Source organism: Scyliorhinus torazame, chromosome 6, assembly GCF_047496885.1.
Source record: "Scyliorhinus torazame isolate Kashiwa2021f chromosome 6, sScyTor2.1, whole genome shotgun sequence".
Taxonomy (NCBI): Eukaryota; Metazoa; Chordata; class Chondrichthyes; order Carcharhiniformes; family Scyliorhinidae; genus Scyliorhinus; species Scyliorhinus torazame.
Genome location: NC_092712.1, coordinates 19,217,742 through 19,238,973, shown reverse-complemented (window position 1 = coordinate 19,238,973; position 21,232 = coordinate 19,217,742). Strand labels below are relative to the sequence as shown.

Genomic DNA, 21,232 nt, shown 5'->3' with positions numbered 1-21,232 from the left:
TAACATTTCTCCGTATTGGTGAAGCTAGCAGTGGAAATGGTCCAGAAATTCGTGGAGAAGAATATCTCTTCCACATCACAAAGTACGTTTTTGAGAGGCACTATTAATGGTGAAACTGTAAACTTGTTGTCACTTGTCCAGCAATTTCTAGCCATCGCTTCGTAAAACATGGGATGGCCTTTGGGATGGTGTTATTTTTCTTTTTATTAATCTTTATTGTCCCAAGTAGGCTTACATTAACACTGCAATGAGTTACTGTGAAACTATTGGGGGGGGGGGGTGCAGGGACAGGTTGGGGGGGGGGGGGGTGGTAATTAAGCAGAATAAAAGGTGCCTTACTCCACATTTGATCAAGTTCCACCTGACCTGGTGCACCTCAAATAGAGAAGTCACCTATTCATGACGTTGACAATCCGGTACACTGAGGGAGAATTCAGAATGTCCAATTCACCTAACAGCACGTCTTTCGGGACTTGTGGGAGGAAACCGGAGCACCCGGAGGAAACTCGCGCAGGCACGGGCAGAACGTGCAGACTCCGCACAGACAGTGACCCGACCGGGAGTCGAACCCGGGACCCTGGCGCTGTGAAGCAACAGTGCTAACCACTGTGCTACCGTGCTGCCCTTCCCGACCAGCCTGCTATGAGTTTCATACATTTCAATGTGATCAGTTCATGGGCAGCACAGTAGCACAGTGGTTAGCACTATGGCTTCACAGCGCCAGAGTCCCAGGTTCGATTCCCGGCCTGGGTCACTGTGCGGAGTCTGCACGTTCTCCCCGTGTCGGCGTGGGTTTCCTCCGGGTGCTCCGGTTTCCTCCCACGGTCCAAAGACGTGCAGATTAGGTGGATTGGCCATGATAAATTGTCCTTAGTGACCAAAAAGGTTAGGAGGGGTTAATGGGTTACGGGGATAGGGTGGAAGTGAGGGCTTAAGTGGGTCGGTGCAGACTCGATGGGCCGAATGGCCTCCTTCTGCACTGTATGTTCGATGTGATAACTAAATCTTCTTTCTTCATTTTACTGTAGGACTGCTTAAGAAACACACGGCTTTACTGAGACTGTATATCCGCCTTTTGTTTTTAAAGGAGAACATAGGCTTTGCATCCTGTAACTGGGTGGACACGATTGGAAACCGCTGTGTAGCGAGTGAATGCAGGCAATTACCATGGCGCTGAAGGTCCACGTGCTGGCCGCTGTTTTTGGAATGGGGTCATGGATAGCTATCAACGGCCTCTGGGTAGAGCTACCTCTGATTGTGCCAGAAATCCCAGAAGGTTGGTACCTCCCTTCATACCTCACCATCATCATCCAGTTAGCCAACGTGGGGCCTTTGTTTGTCACACTGATGCACAAGTTCTGCCCCAGGAAACTGGACGAGTCGGCCGTCATCTATGCCATCGTATGTTTGGGCATTGTGGCCTGCTTCCTTCTGCCTTTCTTCTGGAAAGTGACCAGCACGTTTGCTGGCGCTCTGCACAGCACAGTACTCCTGGTCTTGGCGTTTTTCCTCTCGCTGGTGGACTGCACGTCCTCAGTGACCTTCCTGCCCTTCATGACCCGCCTGCAGCCCAAGTTCCTGACCAGTTATTTCATCGGAGAGGGTCTCAGTGGGCTGGTCCCAGGCCTCGTCGCACTAGGACAAGGTGTTGGGGTCGTTAGCTGCGTCAACATGACCATAAACACAACCGGCAGCGTGCCGTCGAACTCGACTGGGGGCGACAGCTACAGTATTGTAGCCCTCTACCAGCCGGCCAATTTTCCCCCAAAGGTCTTCTTCTTTTTCCTCAGTGGTATGATGTCGCTATGCTTGATGGCATTCATTCTCCTCAACTACCTCCCGGAGTCCCATCACCAACGAGCAACCAGTAACTATGTCAAACAGACAGAAGCTGCCAATGGAGGGGCAGATTTGAGCACGGTGGAGGTGGCTGAAATGCGACCCATGATCAGCCCTTCGGACGGTCAACAGGAAGCCAGGGTGAAAACCATCTTCAGAACTGGGAGGTACTCTCCCTCAGAGATGGTACTGATCTTTCTTGTACTGGCGTGGGTAAACGCACTGACCAATGCTGTCCTGCCTTCTGTCCAAACCTACTCATGCCTGCCGTATGGCTACTTAGCCTATCACTTATCTGCTGCCCTTGGAGCTATGGCCAACCCACTGGCATGCTTCGTGGCCATGTTCTACCCAAACCGGTAAGCCGCTGTTCTTGTTCATATCTGTTTTAAGATGCAAACATTACTAATGCCCATCCCGAGATACCCAAAACGCACATTAAGAGTCAAACATCTATTTATGGGACTGGAGTCACATGCAGATGAGGCAGGTCGGAAGGTGCCCACCCTGGTAGGACCAGTTTTTAACAACAATATTTTGACGGTCATTCATGGTGTGAATAGTCAGTGTGGCTGTGTCAGGGGGAGATCGATCATGTCTAACAAATCTGATTGAATTTGTCGAGGAGGTGACTCGGTGTGTGGACGAGGGGCAGTACAGTTGACGTAGTCTGCATGGACTTCAGTAAGGCTTTTGACAAGGTCCCGCGTGGGAGACTGATCAAGATGGGGTCCGGGGAAATTTGGCTGAGTGGATCCAGTGGTAGGAGGCAGAGTATGATGGTGGAAGGTTGTGTTTGTGGCTGGCAGACTGTGTCCTGCGGTGTACCGCAGCGATCGGTGCTGCGTCCCTTGGTGCTTGTAGTGTACATTAACGTTCGAGACGGGAATGTGGGAGGTATGATCACTAAGTTTGCAGATGACAGGAAAAGTGGTGTGTGTTAAGCGGAGAGGAGGAAAGCCTTAGATTACAGGATGATCTAGACGGCCTGGTCAGATGGCAGAATAGTGGCAAATGGAATTTAACCTTGAAAAGTGTGAGCGGGTGCAATTTGGAAGACCAACAAGGCAAGGAAATATACGGTGAACATCAGGATGCAAGGAGGTACAGAGGACCAGAGGGACGTTGGGATACCTGTCCATAGATCCCTGAAGGCAGCCCGACAGGTCGATAGGGGGTTAAGGCGGCAGAGGGGATACCTTCCTTTATTAGCCGAGGCATAGAATATAAGAGCGGGGGGGGGGGGGTTATGAAGGAGCTGATTAAAATTCTCGTTAGGCCACAGCTAGAGTTACTGTGTCCAGCTCTGGTCACCACACCATAGGAAGGAAGTGATTGCACAAGAAAGGGTGCGGAGGAGATTCACCAGGATGCTGCCTGGGCTGGAGCGTTTCAGCTATAAAAAGGCTGGTTAGGCCGGGGTTGGTCTCCTTCGAGCAGGGAGGGCTGAGGGGGGACCTGTTGGAAGTGTACACAATTATGAGGGACATAGATAGGGTGGATAAGAAAAAAAACATTTCCCCATTAATAACCAGGTCAATAACCAGGCGGGACAGATTTAAGATACGGGGCAGGAGATTGAGAGGGCATTTGAGGAAATGCTTCTTCACCCAAACCCTGGTGCGAATCTGGAACTCTCTTCCTGAAAGGGTGATCGAGGCGGGAGCCCTTTAGAAGCAGTTAGATCAGCACTTGGAACGCCGTAGCACACAAGACCACAGGCGAAGTGCTGGAAAATGGGATTAGAATAGATGGATGCTTGCCGGCTGGCCCAGGCAGGCGGGGCCTGTAAAACTCTGACCATATGTTGGCAACCCACAAATGTCCCCAATTATCGGAATCACTTTCCCAGGGATTTTAATTCCTGATCTCTGGGCTGCAAACGTTCAAGGACGAGGGCCGTGGCTACACCTAGCTGGTCCATCAAGCCAGCCCTACATCCTGATGCCTGGAGTACACCTGACCTAAAAACCTTCCACCCCATTGCAGGGGAAAAATAAATCCAGGGTCACCCTTCTCTGACCTCTACCCAGGTAATCAAATTCGGTCCACATTGACCATTAACCGTTAAGCCGAATACATTTTATGAGACGCCGCCGCTTGAAATAATGACGGAACCTGAGGGGGAGAAGAGGAATTCTTGTTTGAACCGGAGAGTTGCTTTAATTCCGGATGTCGCACCCTGTTCCTGCCGGCCCACTCGGAGTGTGCCAGGCCGGCCCTCTGCCTTGCCGAGGTACCTGTCCCCCTGACAGGGTTCCTTGGGCCGGCGAGAGACCCCCCTGCCATCGTTTAAATCATGACGGCCGCCCAATTTGAATATGTTCCTGAGGGCTACTCGCAGGCCACAAAACCTGCTGCCGTTGAAAATGGAATGTTTGTGCAGGGTGCCGCAGTGGTTAGCACTGCTGCCTCACGGCGCCGAGGACCCGGGTTCCATCCCGGCCCCGGGTCACTCTCCGTGTGGAGTCTGCACGTTCTCCCCGTGTCTGCGTGGGTCTCATCCCCACTACCCAAAGATGTGCAGGTTAGGTGGATTGGCCACGCTAAATTGTATTTAAGCTCTCTTTCACATAAGCTGCTATGATGATACAAGTTTGTTTCCATCGTGTTCTTTGTGACACTATCACTCGGCCTCCAATAGGGGGCAGAGACGCACGCTGTAAGTAACTGAAGCTCATGTCCCCCACCCTGTGGCAGGAGTGTGGAACAGCAGGAGGGTCCAGTGCCACTTTTACTCACTTAAGGTGCTGCTTTGAATCGTGCCGTGATTAAGATGGTAACCATTCAAACTAATACCTGTGCCCAGATATGGAAACAAATACCCTGCAACTGAATCAGACGGACAGGTTCCAGCGTGCCTCTATCATACCCCGGGCAGCACGGTAGCACAAGTGGGTAGCGCCAGGGTCCCAAGTTCGATACCCCGCTGGGTCACTGTCTGTGCGGAGTCTGCACGTTCTCCCCGTGTCTGCGTGGGTTTCCTCCGGGTGCTCCGGTTTCCTCCCACAGTCCAAAAACGTGCAGGTTAGATGGATTGGCCGTGATAAATTGCCCTTAGTGACCAAAAAGGTTAGGAGGGGTTATTGGGTTACGGGGATAAGGTGGAAGTGAGGGCTTACGTGGGTCGGTCAGACTGGATGGGCTGAATGGCCTCCTCCTGCACTGTATGTTCGATGTTCTATGTACCCCCTTGCTCAGGAGTCCCTGGCCAAAGGAAAATAGTTCCCCCCCCATCGACCCGATTGAATCGTTAATATTTCAAACACCTTGGTTGGCTCACCTCCCAAACGTGTAGACTCACGGGAATATCAGCCTAGTCTTTGGGCGTGTTCTGAATTGGTGGAGGGTGGCTCCCTGGTGGCCGACGCCGGAATATTTGCACCTGTCGCTGCAGCAAAGGTACCTCCCCTTCCTCAGTTAGGAGTGCCTGAGCTGAATGCAGTTACTCCAGCTGGGGTCTGGCCAATACTCTGGGCAACTGAGCAGGACCTCCCTCTCCATGACCTGCTCTCTCCAACCCAGTGCCCAGGCGAGCGGGAGAAGAGTTCAGACTGCAGCTGACTCCAGAGCTCGTGAAAATAGATTGTCTCCAGAAATCTCCACAGAAACCCCAAAGGATGTGCTCCCTGTCTCACTGGGGCGTTCAAGACAGAAAGGACCGAGGAATCTCGGCCGAGATTGGTGGCGTTCAGTCCTCCGAGCTTTCCGCCCTTGTTTAGAATGCTGGCTTGTGTTAATGCTCTTTGTTTCCCTTCCAGGTCACTGAAGCTGATGGGTTTCCTCGTGCTCAGTGGCAGTGCCACGGCCTCCTATATCATGGCCATGGCTGTTCTAAGTCCATGTCCTTGGCTGGCTCACGCTGCCTCAGGAACCACCCTCATTGTGAGTGTTCCTTCTGTTATTTTTGTCGTGCCTTTACTCTCCTTCAGACATCCCAAAGCACCGTACACCCAATGAGGTATTTTGTATTGAAGCACATTCACGGTGTTATTTTCAGCATTCGCAGGACATTGATGTCACTGGTTAGGCCAGCATTTATTACCCATCCCAACTTACCCGCAAAAGGTGGTGGTGAGCTGCCTTCTTGAACCCGCCGCAGTCTCTGAGGTGTAGGTACACTAACAGTGCTGTCAGCAAGGGAGTTCCAGGATTTTGACCCAGCAACAGTGGAGGAACAGCGATATATTTCTAAATCAGGGTGGTAAATGGATTGGAGAGGAACTTTCAGGTGGTGGTATCTGTGGTGCACCCTCAGTACTGACCCTCTGACAGTGCAGCACTCCCTCAGTACTGACCCTCTGACAGTGCAGCACTCCCACAGTACTGACCCTCTGACAGTGCAGCACTCCCTCAGTACTGACCCTCTGACAGTGCAGCACTCCCTCAGTACTGACCCTCTGACAGTGCAGCACTCCCTCAGTACTGACCCTCTGACAGTGCAGCACTCCCTCAGTACTGACCCTCTGACAGTGCAGCACTCCCTCAGTACTGACCCTCTGACAGTGCAGCACTCCCTCAGTACTGACCCTCTGACAGTGCAGCACTCCCTCAGTACTGACCCTCTAACAGTGTGGCGCTCCCTCAGTACTGACTCTCTGACAGTGCAGCGCTCCCTCAGTACTGACCCTCTCACAGTGCAGCGCTCCCTCAGTACTGAACCTCTAACAGTGCGGCGCTCCCTCAGTACTGACTCTCTGACAGTGCAGCGCTCCCTCAGTACTGTCCCTCTGACAGTGCGGCACTCCCTCAGCACTGACCCTCTGACAGTGCAGCACTCCCTCAGTACTGAACCTCTAACAGTGCGGCGCTCCCTCAGTACTGCCCCTCTGACAGTGTGGCACTCCCTCAGCACTGACCCTCTGACAGTGCAGCACTCCCTCAGTACTGAACCTCTAACAGTGCGGCGCTCCCTCAGTACTGACTCTCTGACAGTGCAGCACTCCCTCAGTACTGACCCTCTGACAGTGCAGCACTCCCTCAGTACTGACCCTCTGACAGTGCAGCACTCCCTCAGTACTGACCCTCTGACAGTGGGGCACCCCCTCAGTACTGACCCTCTGACAGTGCAGCACTCCCTCAGTACTGACCCTCTGACAGTGGGGCACCCCCTCAGTGCTGACCCTCTGACAGTGGGGCACCCCCTCAGTACTGACCCTCTGACAGTGCAGCACTCCCTCAGTGCTGACTCCTCTGACAGTGCAGCACTCCCTCAGTACTGACCCTCTGACAGTGCTGCACTCTGCTCAGTACTGACCCTCTGACAGTGCAGCGCTCCCTCAGTACTGACCCTCTGACAGTGTGGCACTCCCTCAGTACTGACCCTCTGACAGTGCAGCACTCCCTCAGTACTGACCCTCTGACAGTGCAGCACTCCCTCAGTACTGACTCTCTGACAGTGCAGCGCTCCGTCAGTACTGACCCTCTGACAGTGCGGCACTCCCTCAGTACTGACCCTATGACAGTGCAGCGTTCCCTCAGTACTGACCCTCTGTCAGTGCAGCACTCCCTCAGTACTGACCCTCTAACAGTGCGGCGCTCCCTCAGTACTGACCCTCTGACAGTGCAGCGCTCCCTCAGTACTGACCCTCTGACAGTGCGGCACTCCCTCAGTACTGACCCTCTGACAGTGCAGCACTCCCTCAGTACTGACCCTCTGACAGTGCAGCACTCCCTCAGTACTGACCCTCTGTCAGTGCAGCGCTCCCTCAGTACTGACCCTTTGACAGTGCAGCACTCCCTAGGTACTGACCCTCTGACAGTGCAGCACTCCCTCAGTACTGCCCCTCTGACAGTGCAGCACTCCCTCAGTACAGACCCTCTGACAGTGCAGCACACCCTCAGTACTGACCCTATGACAGTGCAGCACTCCCTCAGTACTGACCCTCTGACAGTGCAGCGCTCACTCAGTACTGACCCTCTGACAGTGCAGCACTCCCTCAGTACAGACCTTCTGACAGTGCAGCGCTCACTCAGTACTGACCCTCTGACAGTGCAGCGCTCCCTCAGTACTGACCCTTTGAAAGTGCTGCGCTCCCTCAGTACTGACCCTCTGATAGTGCAGCACTCCCTCAGTTCTGACCCTTTGACAGTGCAGCACTCCCTCAGTACTGACTCTCTGACAGTGCAGCACTCCCTCAGTACTGACCCTCTGACAGTGCAGCACTCCCTCAGTACTGACCCTCTGACAGCGCAGCACTCCCTCAGTACTGACTCCCTGACAGTGCAGCGCTCCCTCAGGACTGACCCTCTGATAGTGCAGCACTCCCTCAGTTCTGACCCTTTGACAGTGCAGCACTCCCTCAGTACTGACCCTCTGACAGTGCAGCACTCCCTCAGTACTGACTCTCTGACAGTGCAGCACTCCCTCAGTACTGACCCTCTGACAGTGCAGCACTCCCTCAGTACTGACCCTCTGACAGTGCAGCACTCCCTCAGTACTGACCCTCTGATAGTGCGGCACTCCCTCAGTACTAACCCTCTGATAGTGCAGCACTCCCTCAGTACTGACCCTCTGAGAGAGCAGCGCACCCTCAGTACTGACCCTCTAACAGTGCAGCGCGCCCTCAGTACTGACCCTTTGACAGTGCAGCACTCCCTCAGTACTGACCCTCTGACAGTGCAGCACTCCCTCAGTACAGACCCTCTGACAGTGCAGCACTCCCTCAGTACTGACCCTCTGACAGTGCAGCACTCCCTCAGTACTGACCCTTTGACAGTGCAGCACTCCCTCAGTACTGACCCTCTGACAGTGCAGCACTCCCTCAGTACAGACCCTCTGACAGTGCAGCACTCCCTCAGTACTGACCCTCTGACAGTGCAGCACTCCCTCAGTACTGACCCTCTGACAGTGCAGCAGTCCCTCAGTACTGACCCTCTGACAGTGCAGCACTCCCTCAGTACTGACCCTCTGACAGTGCAGCGCGCCCTCAGTACTGACCCTTTGACAGTGCAGCACTCCCTCAGTACTGACCCTTTGACAGTGCAGCACTCCCTCAGTACTGACCCTCTGACAGCGCGGCACTCCCTCAGTACTGACCCTCTGACAGTGCAGCACTCCCTCAGTACTGACCCTCTGACAGTGCAGCACTCCCTCAGTACTGACCCTCTGACAGTGCGGCACTCCCTTAGTACTGACCCTCTCACAGTGCAGCGCTCCCTCAGTTCTGACCCTCTGACAGTGCAGCACTCCCTCAGTACTGCCCATCTGACAGCGCAGCACTCTTTCAGTACTGACCCTCTGACAGTGCAGCACTCCCTCAGTACTGACCCTCTGACAGTGCAGCACATCCTTAGTACTGACTCTCTGACAATGCAGCACTCCCTCAGTACTGACCCTCTGACAGTGCAGCACTCCCTCAGTACTGACCCTCTGACAGTGCAGCACATCCTTAGTACTGACTCTCTGACAATGCAGCACTCCCTCAGTACTGACCCTCTGACAGTGCAGCACTCCCTCAGTACTGACCCTCTGACAGTGCGGCACTCCCTCAGTACTGACCCTCTGACAGTGCAGCAGTCCCTCAGTACTGACCCTCTGACAGTGCAGCGCGCCCTCAGTACTGACCCTCTGACAGTGCAGCACTCCCTCAGTACTGACCCTCTGACAGTGCAGCACTCCCTCAGTACTGACCCTTTGACAGTGCAGCACTCCCTCAGTATGACCCTCTGACAGTGCAGCACTCCCTCAGTACTGATCCTCTGACAGTGCAGCACTCCCTCAGTACTGACCCTCTGACAGTGCAGCACTCCCTCAGTACTGACCCTCTCACAGTGCAGCACTCCCTCAGTACTGACCCTCTGACAGTGCAGCACTCCCTCAGTACTGACCCTCTGACAGTGCAGCACTCCCTCAGTACTGACCCTCTGACAGTGCAGCACTCCCTCAGTACTGACCCTCTGACAGTGCAGCACTCCCTCAGTACTTACCCTCTGACAGTGCAGCACTCCCTCAGTACTGACCCTCTGACAGTGCAGCACTCCCTCAGTATTGACCCTCTGACAGTGCAGCATTCACACAGTACTGACCCTCTGACAGTGCAGCACTCCCTCAGTACTGACCCTCTGACAGTGCAGCACTCCCTCAGTACTGACCCTCTGACAGTGCAGCACACCCTCAGTACTGACTCTCTGACAGTGCAGCACTCCCTCAGTACTGACCCTCTGACAGTGCAGCACAGCCTCAGTACTGACCCTCTGACAGTGCAGCACTCCCTCAGTACTGACCCTCTGACAGTGCGGCACTCCCTCAGTACTGACCCTCTTGACAGTGCAGCACCCCCTCAGTACTGACCCTCTGACAGTGCAGCACTCCCTCAGTACTGACCCTCTGACAGTGCAGCACCCCCTCAGTACTGACCCCCTGACAGTGCAGCACTCCCTCAGTACTGACCCTCTGACAGTGCAGCACTCCCTCAGTACTGACCCTCTGACAGTGCGACACTCCATCAGTACTGACCCTCTGACAGTGCAGCACTCCCTCAGTACTGACTCTCTGACAGTGCGGTGCTCCCTCAGTACAGACCCTCTGACAGTGCGGCACTCCCTCAGTACTGACCCTCTGACAGTGCAGCTCTCCCTCAGTACTGACCCTCTGACAGTGCAGCACACCCTCAGTACTGACCCTCTGACAGTGCGGCACACCCTCAGTACTGACCCTCCGACAGTGCGGCACTCCCTCAGTACTGACCCTCTGACAGTGCGGCACTCCCTCAGTACTGACCCTCTGACAGTGCAGCACTCCCTCAGTACTGACCCTCTGACAGTGCGGCACTCCCTCAGTACTGACCCTCTGACAGTGCAGCTCTCCCTCAGTACTGACCCTCTGACAGTGCAGCTCTCCCTCAGTACTGACCCTCTGACAGTGCAGCACACCCTCAGTACTGACCCTCTGACAGTGCAGCACTCCCTCAGTACTGACCCTCTGACAGTGCAGCACACCCTCAGTACTGACCCTCTGACAGTGCAGCACTCCCTCAGTACTGACCCTCTGACAGTGCAGCACTCCCTCAGTACTGACCCTCTGACAGTGCAGCACTCCCTCAGTACTGACCCTCTGACAGTGCAGCACTCCCTCAGTACTGACCCTCTGACAGTGCAGCACTCCCTCAGTACTGACCCTCTGACAGTGCGGCACTCCCTCAGTACTGACCCTCTGACAGTGCAGCACTCCCTCAGTACTGACCCTCTGACAGTGCGGCACTCCCTCAGTACTGACCCTCTGACAGTGCAGCACTCCCTCAGTACTGACCCTCTGACAGTGCGGCACTCCCTCAGTACTGACCCTCTGACAGTGCAGCACTCCCTCAGTACTGACCCTCTGACAGTGCGGCACTCCCTCAGTACTGACCCTCTGACAGTGCAGCACTCCCTCAGTACTGACCCTCTGACAGTGCAGCACTCCCTCAGTACTGACCCTCTGACAGTGCAGCACGCCATCAGTGCTGACCCTCTGACAGTGCGGCACTCCCTCAGTACTGACCCTCTGACAGTGCGGCACTCCCTCAGTACTGACCCTCTGACAGTGCAGCACTCCCTCAGTACTGACCCTCTGACAGTGCAGCACTCCCTCAGTACTGACCCTCTGACAGTGCGGCACTCCCTCAGTACTGACCCTCTAACAGTGCAGTGCTCCCTCAGTACTGACCCTCTGACAGTGCGGTGTTCCCTTAGTGCCACCAGTGGTTTCCTCCAGGTTCTCCAGTTTCCTCCCACAATTTCCCTTGTCATCCATGGTTCCCGAATCCTGCCATTTCTATCCTTCATTTTTGTGGGGGCATGCCTGTCCTGCACTTCAATCAACTGGCCTTTAAAAGCCTCCCACATGTCAGACATGGATTTGCCCTCAAATAGCCGCTCCCAATCCACATTCCCCAGTTCCTGGCTAATTTACATGTAATTGGCTCTCGCCCAATTAAGCACCCTCAGCCGTGGGCCACTCTTGTCCTTATCCATGACGGCCCGAAATCTTATGGTATTATGGCCGCTAAGTTCAAAATGCTCCCTTACTGAAACATCAATCACCTAGGGCCTGGCTCACTCCCCAATACCAAGTCTAGTATGGCCCCTCCCTGGTTGGATTGCCAACGTACTGTATCAAAAAACCCTCCTGGACACATAGAACATGGAACATTACAGCGCAGTACAGGCCCTTCAGCCCTCGATGTTGCGCCGACCTGTGAAACCACTCTAAAGCCCATCTACACTATTCCCTTATCGTCCATATGTCTATCCAATGACTATTTGAATGTCCTTAGTGTTGGCGAGTCCACTACTGTTGCACACAGGGCATTCCATGCCCTTACATAAGAACATAAGAACTAGGAGCAGGAGTAGGCCATCTGGCCCCTCGAGCCTGCTCCGCCATTCAATGAGATCATGGCTGATCTTTGTGGACTCAGCTCCACTCTCCGGCCCGTACACCATAAAGGAATCCCTTTATTCTTTAGAAAGGTATCTATCTTTTTCTTAAAAACGTTTAAAGAAGGAGCCTCAACTGCTTCACTGGGCAAGGAATTCCAGAGATTCACAACCCTTTGGGTGAAGAGGTTCCTCCTAAACTCGATCCTAAATCTACTTCCCCTTATTTTGAGGTTATGCCCCCTAGTCTGCTTTCACCCGCCAGTGGAAACAACCTGCCCGCATCTATCCTATCGATTCCCTTCATAATTTTATATGTTTCTATAAGATCCCCCGCATCCTTCTAAATTCCAACGAGTACAGTCCCAGTCTACTCAACCTCTCGTCATAATCTAATCCCCTCAACTCTGGGATCAACCTAGTGAATCTCCTCTGCACTCCCTCCAGTGCCAATATGTCCTTTCTCAGGTAAGGAGACCAAAACTGAACACAATACTCCAGATGTGGCCTCACCAACGCCTTATACAATTGCAGCATAACCTCCCTAGTCTTGAACTCCATCCCTCTAGCAATGAAAGACAAAACTCGATTAGCCTTCTTAATCACCTGTTGCACCTGCACACCAACTTTTTGCGACTCGTGCACCAGCACACCCAGGTCCCTCTGCACAGCAGCATGTTTTAACACCTTACCGTTTAAATAATAATCCATTCTGCTGTTATTCCTCCCAAAATGGATAGCCTCACACTTGGCAACATTGAATTCCATCTGCCAGACCCTAGCCCATTCACCTAACCTATCCAAATCCTTCTGCAGACTTCCAGTATCCTCTGCACTTTTTGCTTTACCACTCATCTTGGTGTCGTCTGCAAACTTTGCCACATTGCACTTGGTCCCCAAGTCCAAATCGTCTATGTAAATTGTGAACAACTGCGGGCCCAAAACTGATCATTGAGGGACCCCACTAGTTACAGGTTGCCAACCAGAGAAACACCCATTTATCCCCACTCTCTGCTTTCTGTTAGTTAACCAATCCTCTACCCATGCATCTTTAGTTTATGCAGCAACCTTTTGTGTGGCACCTTGTCAAAAGCTTTCTGGAAATCCAGATATACCACATCCATTGGCTCCCCGTTATCTACTGCACTGGTAACGGCCTCAAAAAATTCTACCAAATTAGTCAGACACGACCTACCCTTTGTGAACCCATGCTGCGTCTGCCCAATGGGACAATTTCCCTCCAGGTGCCCCGCTATTTCCTCCTTAATGATAGATTCCAGCATTTTCCCTACTACTGAAGTTAAGCTTACCGGCCTATAATTACCCGCTTTCTGCCGACCTCCTTTTTTAAACAGTGGTGTCACGTTTGCTACTTTCCAATCCTCTGGGACCACCCCAGAGTCTAGTGAATTTTGATAAATTATTACGAATGCGTTTACAATTTCCCTAGCCATCTCTTTTAACACTCTCAGTAACTTACTACTCTCTGAGTAAAGAACCTACCTCTGACATCTGTCTTATATCTATCTCCCCTCAATTTAAAGCTATGTCCCCTCGTGCTAGACATCACCATCCGAGGAAAAAGGCTCTCACTGTCCACCCTATCCAATCCTCTGATCATCTTGTATGCCTCAATTAAGTCACCTCTTAATCATAGAATTTACAGTGCAGAAGGAGGCCATTCGGCCCATTGAGTCTGCACCGGCTCTTGGAAAGAGCACCCTACCCAAGGTCCACACCTCCACCCTATCCCCATAACCCAGTAGCCCCACCCAACACTAAGGCCAATTTTGGACATTAAGGGCAATTTATCATGGCCAATCCACCTAACCCGCACATCTTTGGACTGTGGGAGGAAACCGGAGCACCCGGAGGAAACCCACGCAGACATGGGGAGGATGTGCAGACTCCGCACAGACAGTGACCCAAGCCGGAATCGAACCTGGGACACTGGAGCTGTGAAGCAATTGTGCTATCCACAATGCTACCGTGCTGCCCTTCTTCTCTCTAACAAAAACAGCTTCAAGTCCCTCAGCCTTCCCTCATAAGATCTTCCATCCATACTAGGCAACATTCTGGTAAATCTCCTCTGCACCCTTTCCAAAGCTTCCACATCCTTCCTATAATGCGGCGACCAGAATTGCACGCAATACTCCAAATGCGGCCGCACCAGAGTTTTGTACAGCTGCAACATGACCTCATGGCTCCGAAACTCAATCCCTCTACCAATAAAAGCTAACACACCGTACACTTTCTTTTAAAAAAACATTCAAACTGAGGCTTTATTAGTATCTGAAGTGTGGCCTCCTACAGCAGCTGACGAAATGCCTGCAAGCTGGAGGCCACGCATATTTATTATTTTAAAAAATTATATTTATTAAAGTTTTTTAACAACACAAATTTTCTCCCTTACAAACAATAACCCCCCCCCCTCCCCCCCTCCCCCCATAACAAAATAACAAGAAATCGCACTGAGCAAGATATATACATGGCAAAATGGTATATTAACATATCTTTATACACTGGCTTTGTCCCGCACGTGCCAGTTTCCCAGCCCTTCATGTAATCTCTTGCTCATCCACCCCCCCCAGCAATCCCCCCACCCCCCCTCCTTCCCAGGACGTCCCCCCCCCGTCCCCCCCTGGGTTGCTGCTGCTGCTGACCGACCTTCCTCTAACGCTCCGCGAGATAGTCTAGGAATGGTTGCCACCGCCTGTAGAACCCCTGCGCAGACCCTCTCAAAGCAAACTTAATCCTCTCCAGCTTTATGAACCCAGCCATGTCGTTTATCCAGGCCTCCACGCTGGGGGGCTTCGCCTCCTTCCACATTAGCAAGATCCTTCGCCGGGCTACTAGGGACGCAAAGGCCAGAATGCCGGCCTCTTTCACCTCCTGCACTCCTGGTTCGTCCACTACTCCAAATATAGCTAGCCCCCAGCTTGGCTTGACCCGGACTTTCACCACCTGAGATATTGCTCCCGCCACTCCTCTCCAGAACCCCTCCAGTGCCGGGCATGACCAAAACATATGGACATGGTTCGCCGGGCTCCCTGAGCACCTTCCACATCTGTCCTCTACCCCAAAGAACCTGCTCAACCTCGCCCCCGTCAAGTGAGCTCTGTGAACCACCTTAAATTGTACCAGGCTGAGCCTGGCACACGAGGAGGAGGAATTAACCCTACCTAGGGCATCAGCCCACAGACCTTCCTCGATCTCCTCCCCCAGCTCCTCCTCCCATTTACCCTTCAACTCTTCTACCAGCGCTTCCCCCTCTTCTTTCATCTCCTGGTGTATCGCCGACACCTTGCCCTCCCCGACCCATACACCCGAGATCACCCTGTCTTGAATTTCTTGTGCCGGGAGCAACGGGAATTCCCTGACCTGTCGCCTCACAAAAGCCCTCACCTGCATATATCTAAAGGCATTTCCCGGGGGTAACTCAAACTTCTCCTCCAGTGCCCCTAGGCTCGCAAATGTCCCGTCAATGAACAGGTCCCCCATTCTTCTAATCCCCGCCCGATGCCAGCTCTGGAACCCCCCGTCCATCTTCCCCGGGACAAACCGGTGGTTACCCCTGATCGGGGACCACACCGAGGCTCCCACTGCACCCCTGTGCCGTCTCCACTGGCCCCAGATCCTTAACGTTGCCGCCACCACCGGGCTCGTGGTATACTTTGATGGCGAGAACGGCAGCGGTGCCATCACCAACGCCCCCAGGCTCGTTCCTTTACAGGACGCCATCTCCATCCTCTTCCATGCCGCCCCCTCTCCCTCCATAACCCACTTGCGGATCATCGCCACATTTGCTGCCCAGTAGTAGCTCCCCAGGTTTGGCAGCGCCAACCCTCCTCGGTCCCTACTGCGTTCCAGGAACCCTCTCCTTACTCTTGGGGTCTTATTCGCCCACACAAACCCCATAATACTCCTACCTACTCTCTTAAAAAAGCCCTTGGTGATCACGATGGGAAGGCACTGAAACACAAACAGAAACCTCGGAAGGACCACCATTTTGACCGACTGCACTCTACCCGCCAGCGAGAGCGGTAACGTGTCCCATCTTTTGAAGTCCTCCTCCATTTGGTCCACCAACCTCATCAGATTCAGTTTATGTAGGGCCCCCAAACTCCTGGCTATCTGGATCCCCAGGTACCGAAAGCTCCCCTCCGCCCTCCTCAGCGGTAGGTCCCCTATCCCTCTTTCTTGGTCCCCCGCCTGTAATACAAAGAGCTCGCTCTTCCCTACATTGAGCTTATAGCCCGAAAACTCCCCAAACTCACTTAGAGTCTGCATGACCTCCACCATCCCCTCCATTGGATCCGCCACGTACAGCAACAGGTCATCCGCATATAGCGACACCCGATGCTCTTCTCCCCCTCGGACCACCCCCCTCCATTTATTAGACTCCCTCAATGACATGGCCAAGGGTTCGATCGCCAATGCAAACAACAGGGGGGACAGGGGGCACCCCTGCCTCGTTCCTTGGTACAGCCGAAAGTACTCCGACCTCCGCCGGTTCGTCACTACACTCGACACTGGGGCTCTGTAAAGGAGCTTAACCCAGCTGATAAACCCTCCCCCGAACCCAAACCTACGCAGCACCTCCCAGAGGTACTCCCACTCCACTCGGTCAAAGGCCTTTTCCGCGTCCATAGCTGCCACTATCTCCGCCTCTCCCTCCTCCGATGGCATCATTATCACGTTTAAGAGCCGCCGCACATTAGTGTTTAATTGCCTGCCCTTTACGAATCCCGCCTGGTCCTCATGGATCACCTCCGGGACACAGTCCTCAATCCTCGTGGCCAGCACTTTTGCCAACAACTTAGCGTCCACATTGAGGAGAGAGATCGGCCTGTTCGATCCACATTGCAGTGGATCCTTGTCCCTCTTTAGGATCAAAGAAATTGTCGCTTACGACATTGTCAGGGGCAGGGTCCCCTCCTCTCTTGCCTCGTTAAAGGTCCTCACTAGTAGCGGGGCCAACAGGTCTACGTACTTCCTGTAGAACTCCACCGGGAACCCGTCCGGCCCCGGGGCCTTCCCCGCCTGCATGCTCCCCAAACCCTTGCTCAGCTCCTCCAACCCAATTGGTGCCCCCAAACCAGCCACCTCCTGCTCCTCCACCCTCGGGAATCTCAGTTGGTCTAGAAATCGTCCCATCCCCTCTTCCCCCGCTGGGGGCTGGGATCTGTACAACTCTTCATAGAAGGCCTTGAATACCTCGTTTATTTTCATCGCACTCCGAACCGTGGCTCCCCTTCCATCTTTGACTCCCCCTATTTCCCTCGCTGCCGTCCTCTTACGAAGCTGGGGTGCCAGCATCCGACTAGCCTTCTCCCCATACTCGTAGGTTGCCCCCTGCGCTTTCCTCCACTGTGCCTCCTCCTTCCCTGTGGTCAACAGGTCAAACTCCGTCTGGAGCCGTCGTCTTTCCCCAAGTAATCTTTCCTCCGGGGCCTCTGCGTATCTCCTGTCCACTCTCAAAATCTCCCCCACTAACCTCTCCCTTTCCATACCCTCTGTCTTCTCCCTATGAGCCCTGATGGAAATTAGCTCTCCCCTGATCACCGCCTTCAACACCTCCCATACCACCCCCACCCGCACCTCCCCGTTGTCGTTGGCCTCCAAGTACCTTTCGATACACCCCCTCACCTTCCCACACACCACCTCCTCCGCCAGCAGTCCCACATCCAGCCGCCACAACGGGCGTTGGTCCCTCTCCTTTCCCAGCCCCATTTCCACCCAGTGCGGGGCGTGGTCCGAAACGTCTATGGCCGAATACTCCGTCCCCTCCACCCTCGGGATGAGCGCCCTGCCCAGAACAAAGAAATCTATCCGGGAGTAGGCTTTGTGTACATGGGAGAAGAAAGAAAATTCCCTGGCCTGCGGCCTTGCAAACCGCCATGGGTCCACTCCCCCCATCTGATCCATAAACCCCCTAAGCACCTTGGCCGCCGCCGGCCTCTTTCCAGTCCTTGATCTGGAGCGGTCCAGTGCTGGGTCCAACACTGTATTGAAGTCCCCTCCCATTATCAGGCCTCCTACCTCCAGGTCCGGAATGCGCCCCAACATGCGCTTCATGAATCCTGCATCATCCCAGTTCGGGGCGTATACATTTACCAACACCACCCACGTCCCTTGCAGCCTACCGCTCACCATCACATATCTCCCTCCATTATCCACTACGATAGTCTTGGCCTCAAATGACACATGCTTTCCCACCAATATTGCCACCCCTCTATTCTTCGCGTCCAGTCCCGAGTGAAATACCTGTCCTACCCATCACCTTCTTAACCTGACCTGGTCCGCCACCTTCAGGTGTGTCTCTTGGAGCATGGCCACGTCTGGCTTCAGTCCCTTCAAGTGCGCGAACACTCGAGCCCGCTTCACCGGCCCATTCAGGCCCCTCACGTTCCACGTTATCAGCCGGATTGGAGGGGCTCTCACCCCCCACCCCTGCTGACTAGCCATCTCCTTTTCTGGGCCAGTCCTGTGTCCGCCTCTCCCTCACCCTCCAGTCCCCCAGAGGGGGGACCCCCGTCCCGACCACCTCTTCTGTGTCCCCTTCCCTTTCGGCCAGTACAGCAGCAACACTTCCCCCCCCCCCCCTTCCCCCCCTCCCCCCCTCCCCTCCCCCCGCTAGACCCCTGTCTAGCTTTTTTGTTCCCCCATATCACTCCCGTAAGTCAGCTGACACCTGCTGACCCCGGCTTCCCCCGCCGTCCCTTTGACCCCCCCCGTGTGGGAGTCTCCCAATCAATATGCGTTCCTTCGTTCCCCTTCCCGCCTTTCTTCCCGCGCGCGGGAAAACCCCCCCGTGCTTTCCAAAGCGTGCCCCGCCCCCTCTGGCGCAGATCCTGTCGCGACCTTGTCTCTCTCCCCCAGCCCATGCAGCATTTCCTGCGTGTGATTGACCCCCTATATACAACAACCATCAAACATCAAACCCCAAAACATCCCCCCACCCTCACAAACCCTCAGTTAGAGTCCAACTTTTCGGCTTGTACAAAGGTCCACGCCTCTTCAGGCGTTTCGAAGTAGTATTGTTGGCCCTTGTATGTGACCCACAGTCGCGCTGGCTGCAGCATTCCGAATCTCACTTCTTTCCGGTACAGCGCCGCCTTGGCCCGGTTGAAACCCGCTCTCCGCTTTGCAACCTCCGTGCTCCAGTCCGGGTATATTCGGATCTCTGCATTGTCCCACTTGCTGCTCCGCTCCTTCTTGGCCCATCTCAGGACCCTCTCTCTGTCCGTGAACCGGTGAAATCTCACCACCATCGCCCTTTGCGGCTCATTTGCCCGGGGCCTCCTCGCCAGCACCCGGTGTGCCCCGTCCAGCTCCTGCGACCTCGAAGGGGCCTCCGCGCCCATCATCGCCCCGAGCATCGTGCTCGCGTATGCCCCGGCATCGGCCCCCTCCACTCCTTCAGGGAGACCCAGGATCCGCAGGTTCTTTCTCCTCGACCTGATCTCCAGGTCTTCGAGTCTTCCCGCCCACCTCTTGTGTAGCGCCTCGTGCTGCTCCACTCTCACCGCCAGGCCCAAGATCTCGTCCTCATTCTCACTCACTCTTTTCTGTACCTCCTGGATCTTTACCTCGTGGGCCTTCTGGGTTATCCCTAGTCCTTCAATCGCCGACAACATAGGCGCCAGCATCTCCTTGCGCAGCTCCTCGAGGCAGCGCTTGATGAATTCCTGCAGCTCCGGCCCGCACTCCGCTTTGTCCCCGGCCGCCGCCATTTTGATTTTTTTCCCTCGCTCCTCCCGCTGCTCCAATGCCGCTTTTTTGGCCGTTGCACTTCTGGTCCGGTCCATAAAAGTTGCAGGGGGACCTCTCTCTTCACTTCCCCACAGGTTGTCGTAAAAAAAAAAATTTCCGTTGGGGCTCCTCCGATGAGCCCGAAAGTCCATATTAGCGGCAGCTGCCGAATCGTGCGGCTTAGCTCCGCATAGCCGCAACCGGAAGTCCACCGTACGCCTTCTTAACAACCCTCTCAACCTGGGTGGCAACTTTCAGGGATCTATGTACATGGACACCGAGATCTCTCTGCTCATCCACACTGCCAAGAATCTTACCATTAGCCCAGTACTCTGTCTTCCTGTTATTCCTTCCAAAATGAATCACCTCACACTTTTCTGCATTAAACTCCATTTGCCACCTCTCAGCCCAGCGCTGCAGCTTATCTATGTCCCTCTGTAACTTGTAACATCCGTCCGCACTGTCCACAACTCCACCGACTTTAGTGTCATCGGCAAATTTACTCACACATCCTTCTACGCCCTCGTCCAGGTCATTTATAAAAATGACAAACAGCAGTGGCCCCAAAACAGATCCTTGTAGTACACCACTAGTAACTGGACTCCAGTCTGAACATTTCCCATCAACCACCACCCTTTGTCTTCTTCCAGCTCACCAATTTCTGATCCAGACTGCTAAATCACCCTGAATCCCATGCCTCCGTATTTTCTGTAGTAGCCTACCGTGGGGAACCTTGTCAAATGCTTTACTGAAATCCATATACACCACATCAACTGCTTTACCCTCATCCACCTGTTTGGTCACCTTCTCAAAGAACTCAATAAGGTTTGTGAGGCACGACCTACCCTTCACAAAACCGTGTTGACTATCTCTAATCAAATTATTCCTTTCCAGATGATTATACATCCTATCTCTTGTAAACCTTTTAAGATTTTTCCCACAACAGAAGTAAGGCTCACTGGTCTATAGTTACCGGGGTTGACTCTACTCCCCTTCTTGAACAAGGGGACAACATTTGCTATCCTCCAGTCTTCTGGCACTATTCCTGTAGACAAAGATGACTTAAAGATCAAAGCCAAAGGCTCAGCAATCTCCTCCCTAGCTTCCCAGATAATCCTAGGATAAATCCCATCCGGCCCAGGGGACATATCTATTTTCACACTTTCCAGAATTGCTAACACCTCCTCCTTATGAACCTCAAGCCCTTCTAGTCTAATAGCCTGAATCTCAGTATTCCCCTCGACAACATTGTCTTTTTCCTGTGTGAATACTGATGAAA

General features: G+C 53.8%; 1 protein-coding gene across 5 annotated transcripts in view; it reads left to right on the top strand.

The window, feature by feature from the left end:
* Positions 1-21,232, top strand: part of LOC140424700 (riboflavin transporter 2-like) — a 204,472-nt gene that overhangs the window by 167,799 nt on the left and 15,441 nt on the right. For 4 of the 5 annotated variants that reach the window (XM_072507993.1, XM_072507991.1, XM_072507990.1 and 1 more), the window contains 2 exons: positions 1,088-2,198; positions 5,601-5,724. In XM_072507993.1, the coding sequence (XP_072364094.1) occupies positions 1,153-2,198; positions 5,601-5,724 (1,170 nt within the window). In that variant the 5' untranslated portion in view covers positions 1,088-1,152. Of the gene's footprint in view, positions 1-1,028; positions 2,199-5,600; positions 5,725-21,232 lie in introns of all 5 variants that reach the window. The other variant, XM_072507989.1, reaches the window with a different exon arrangement.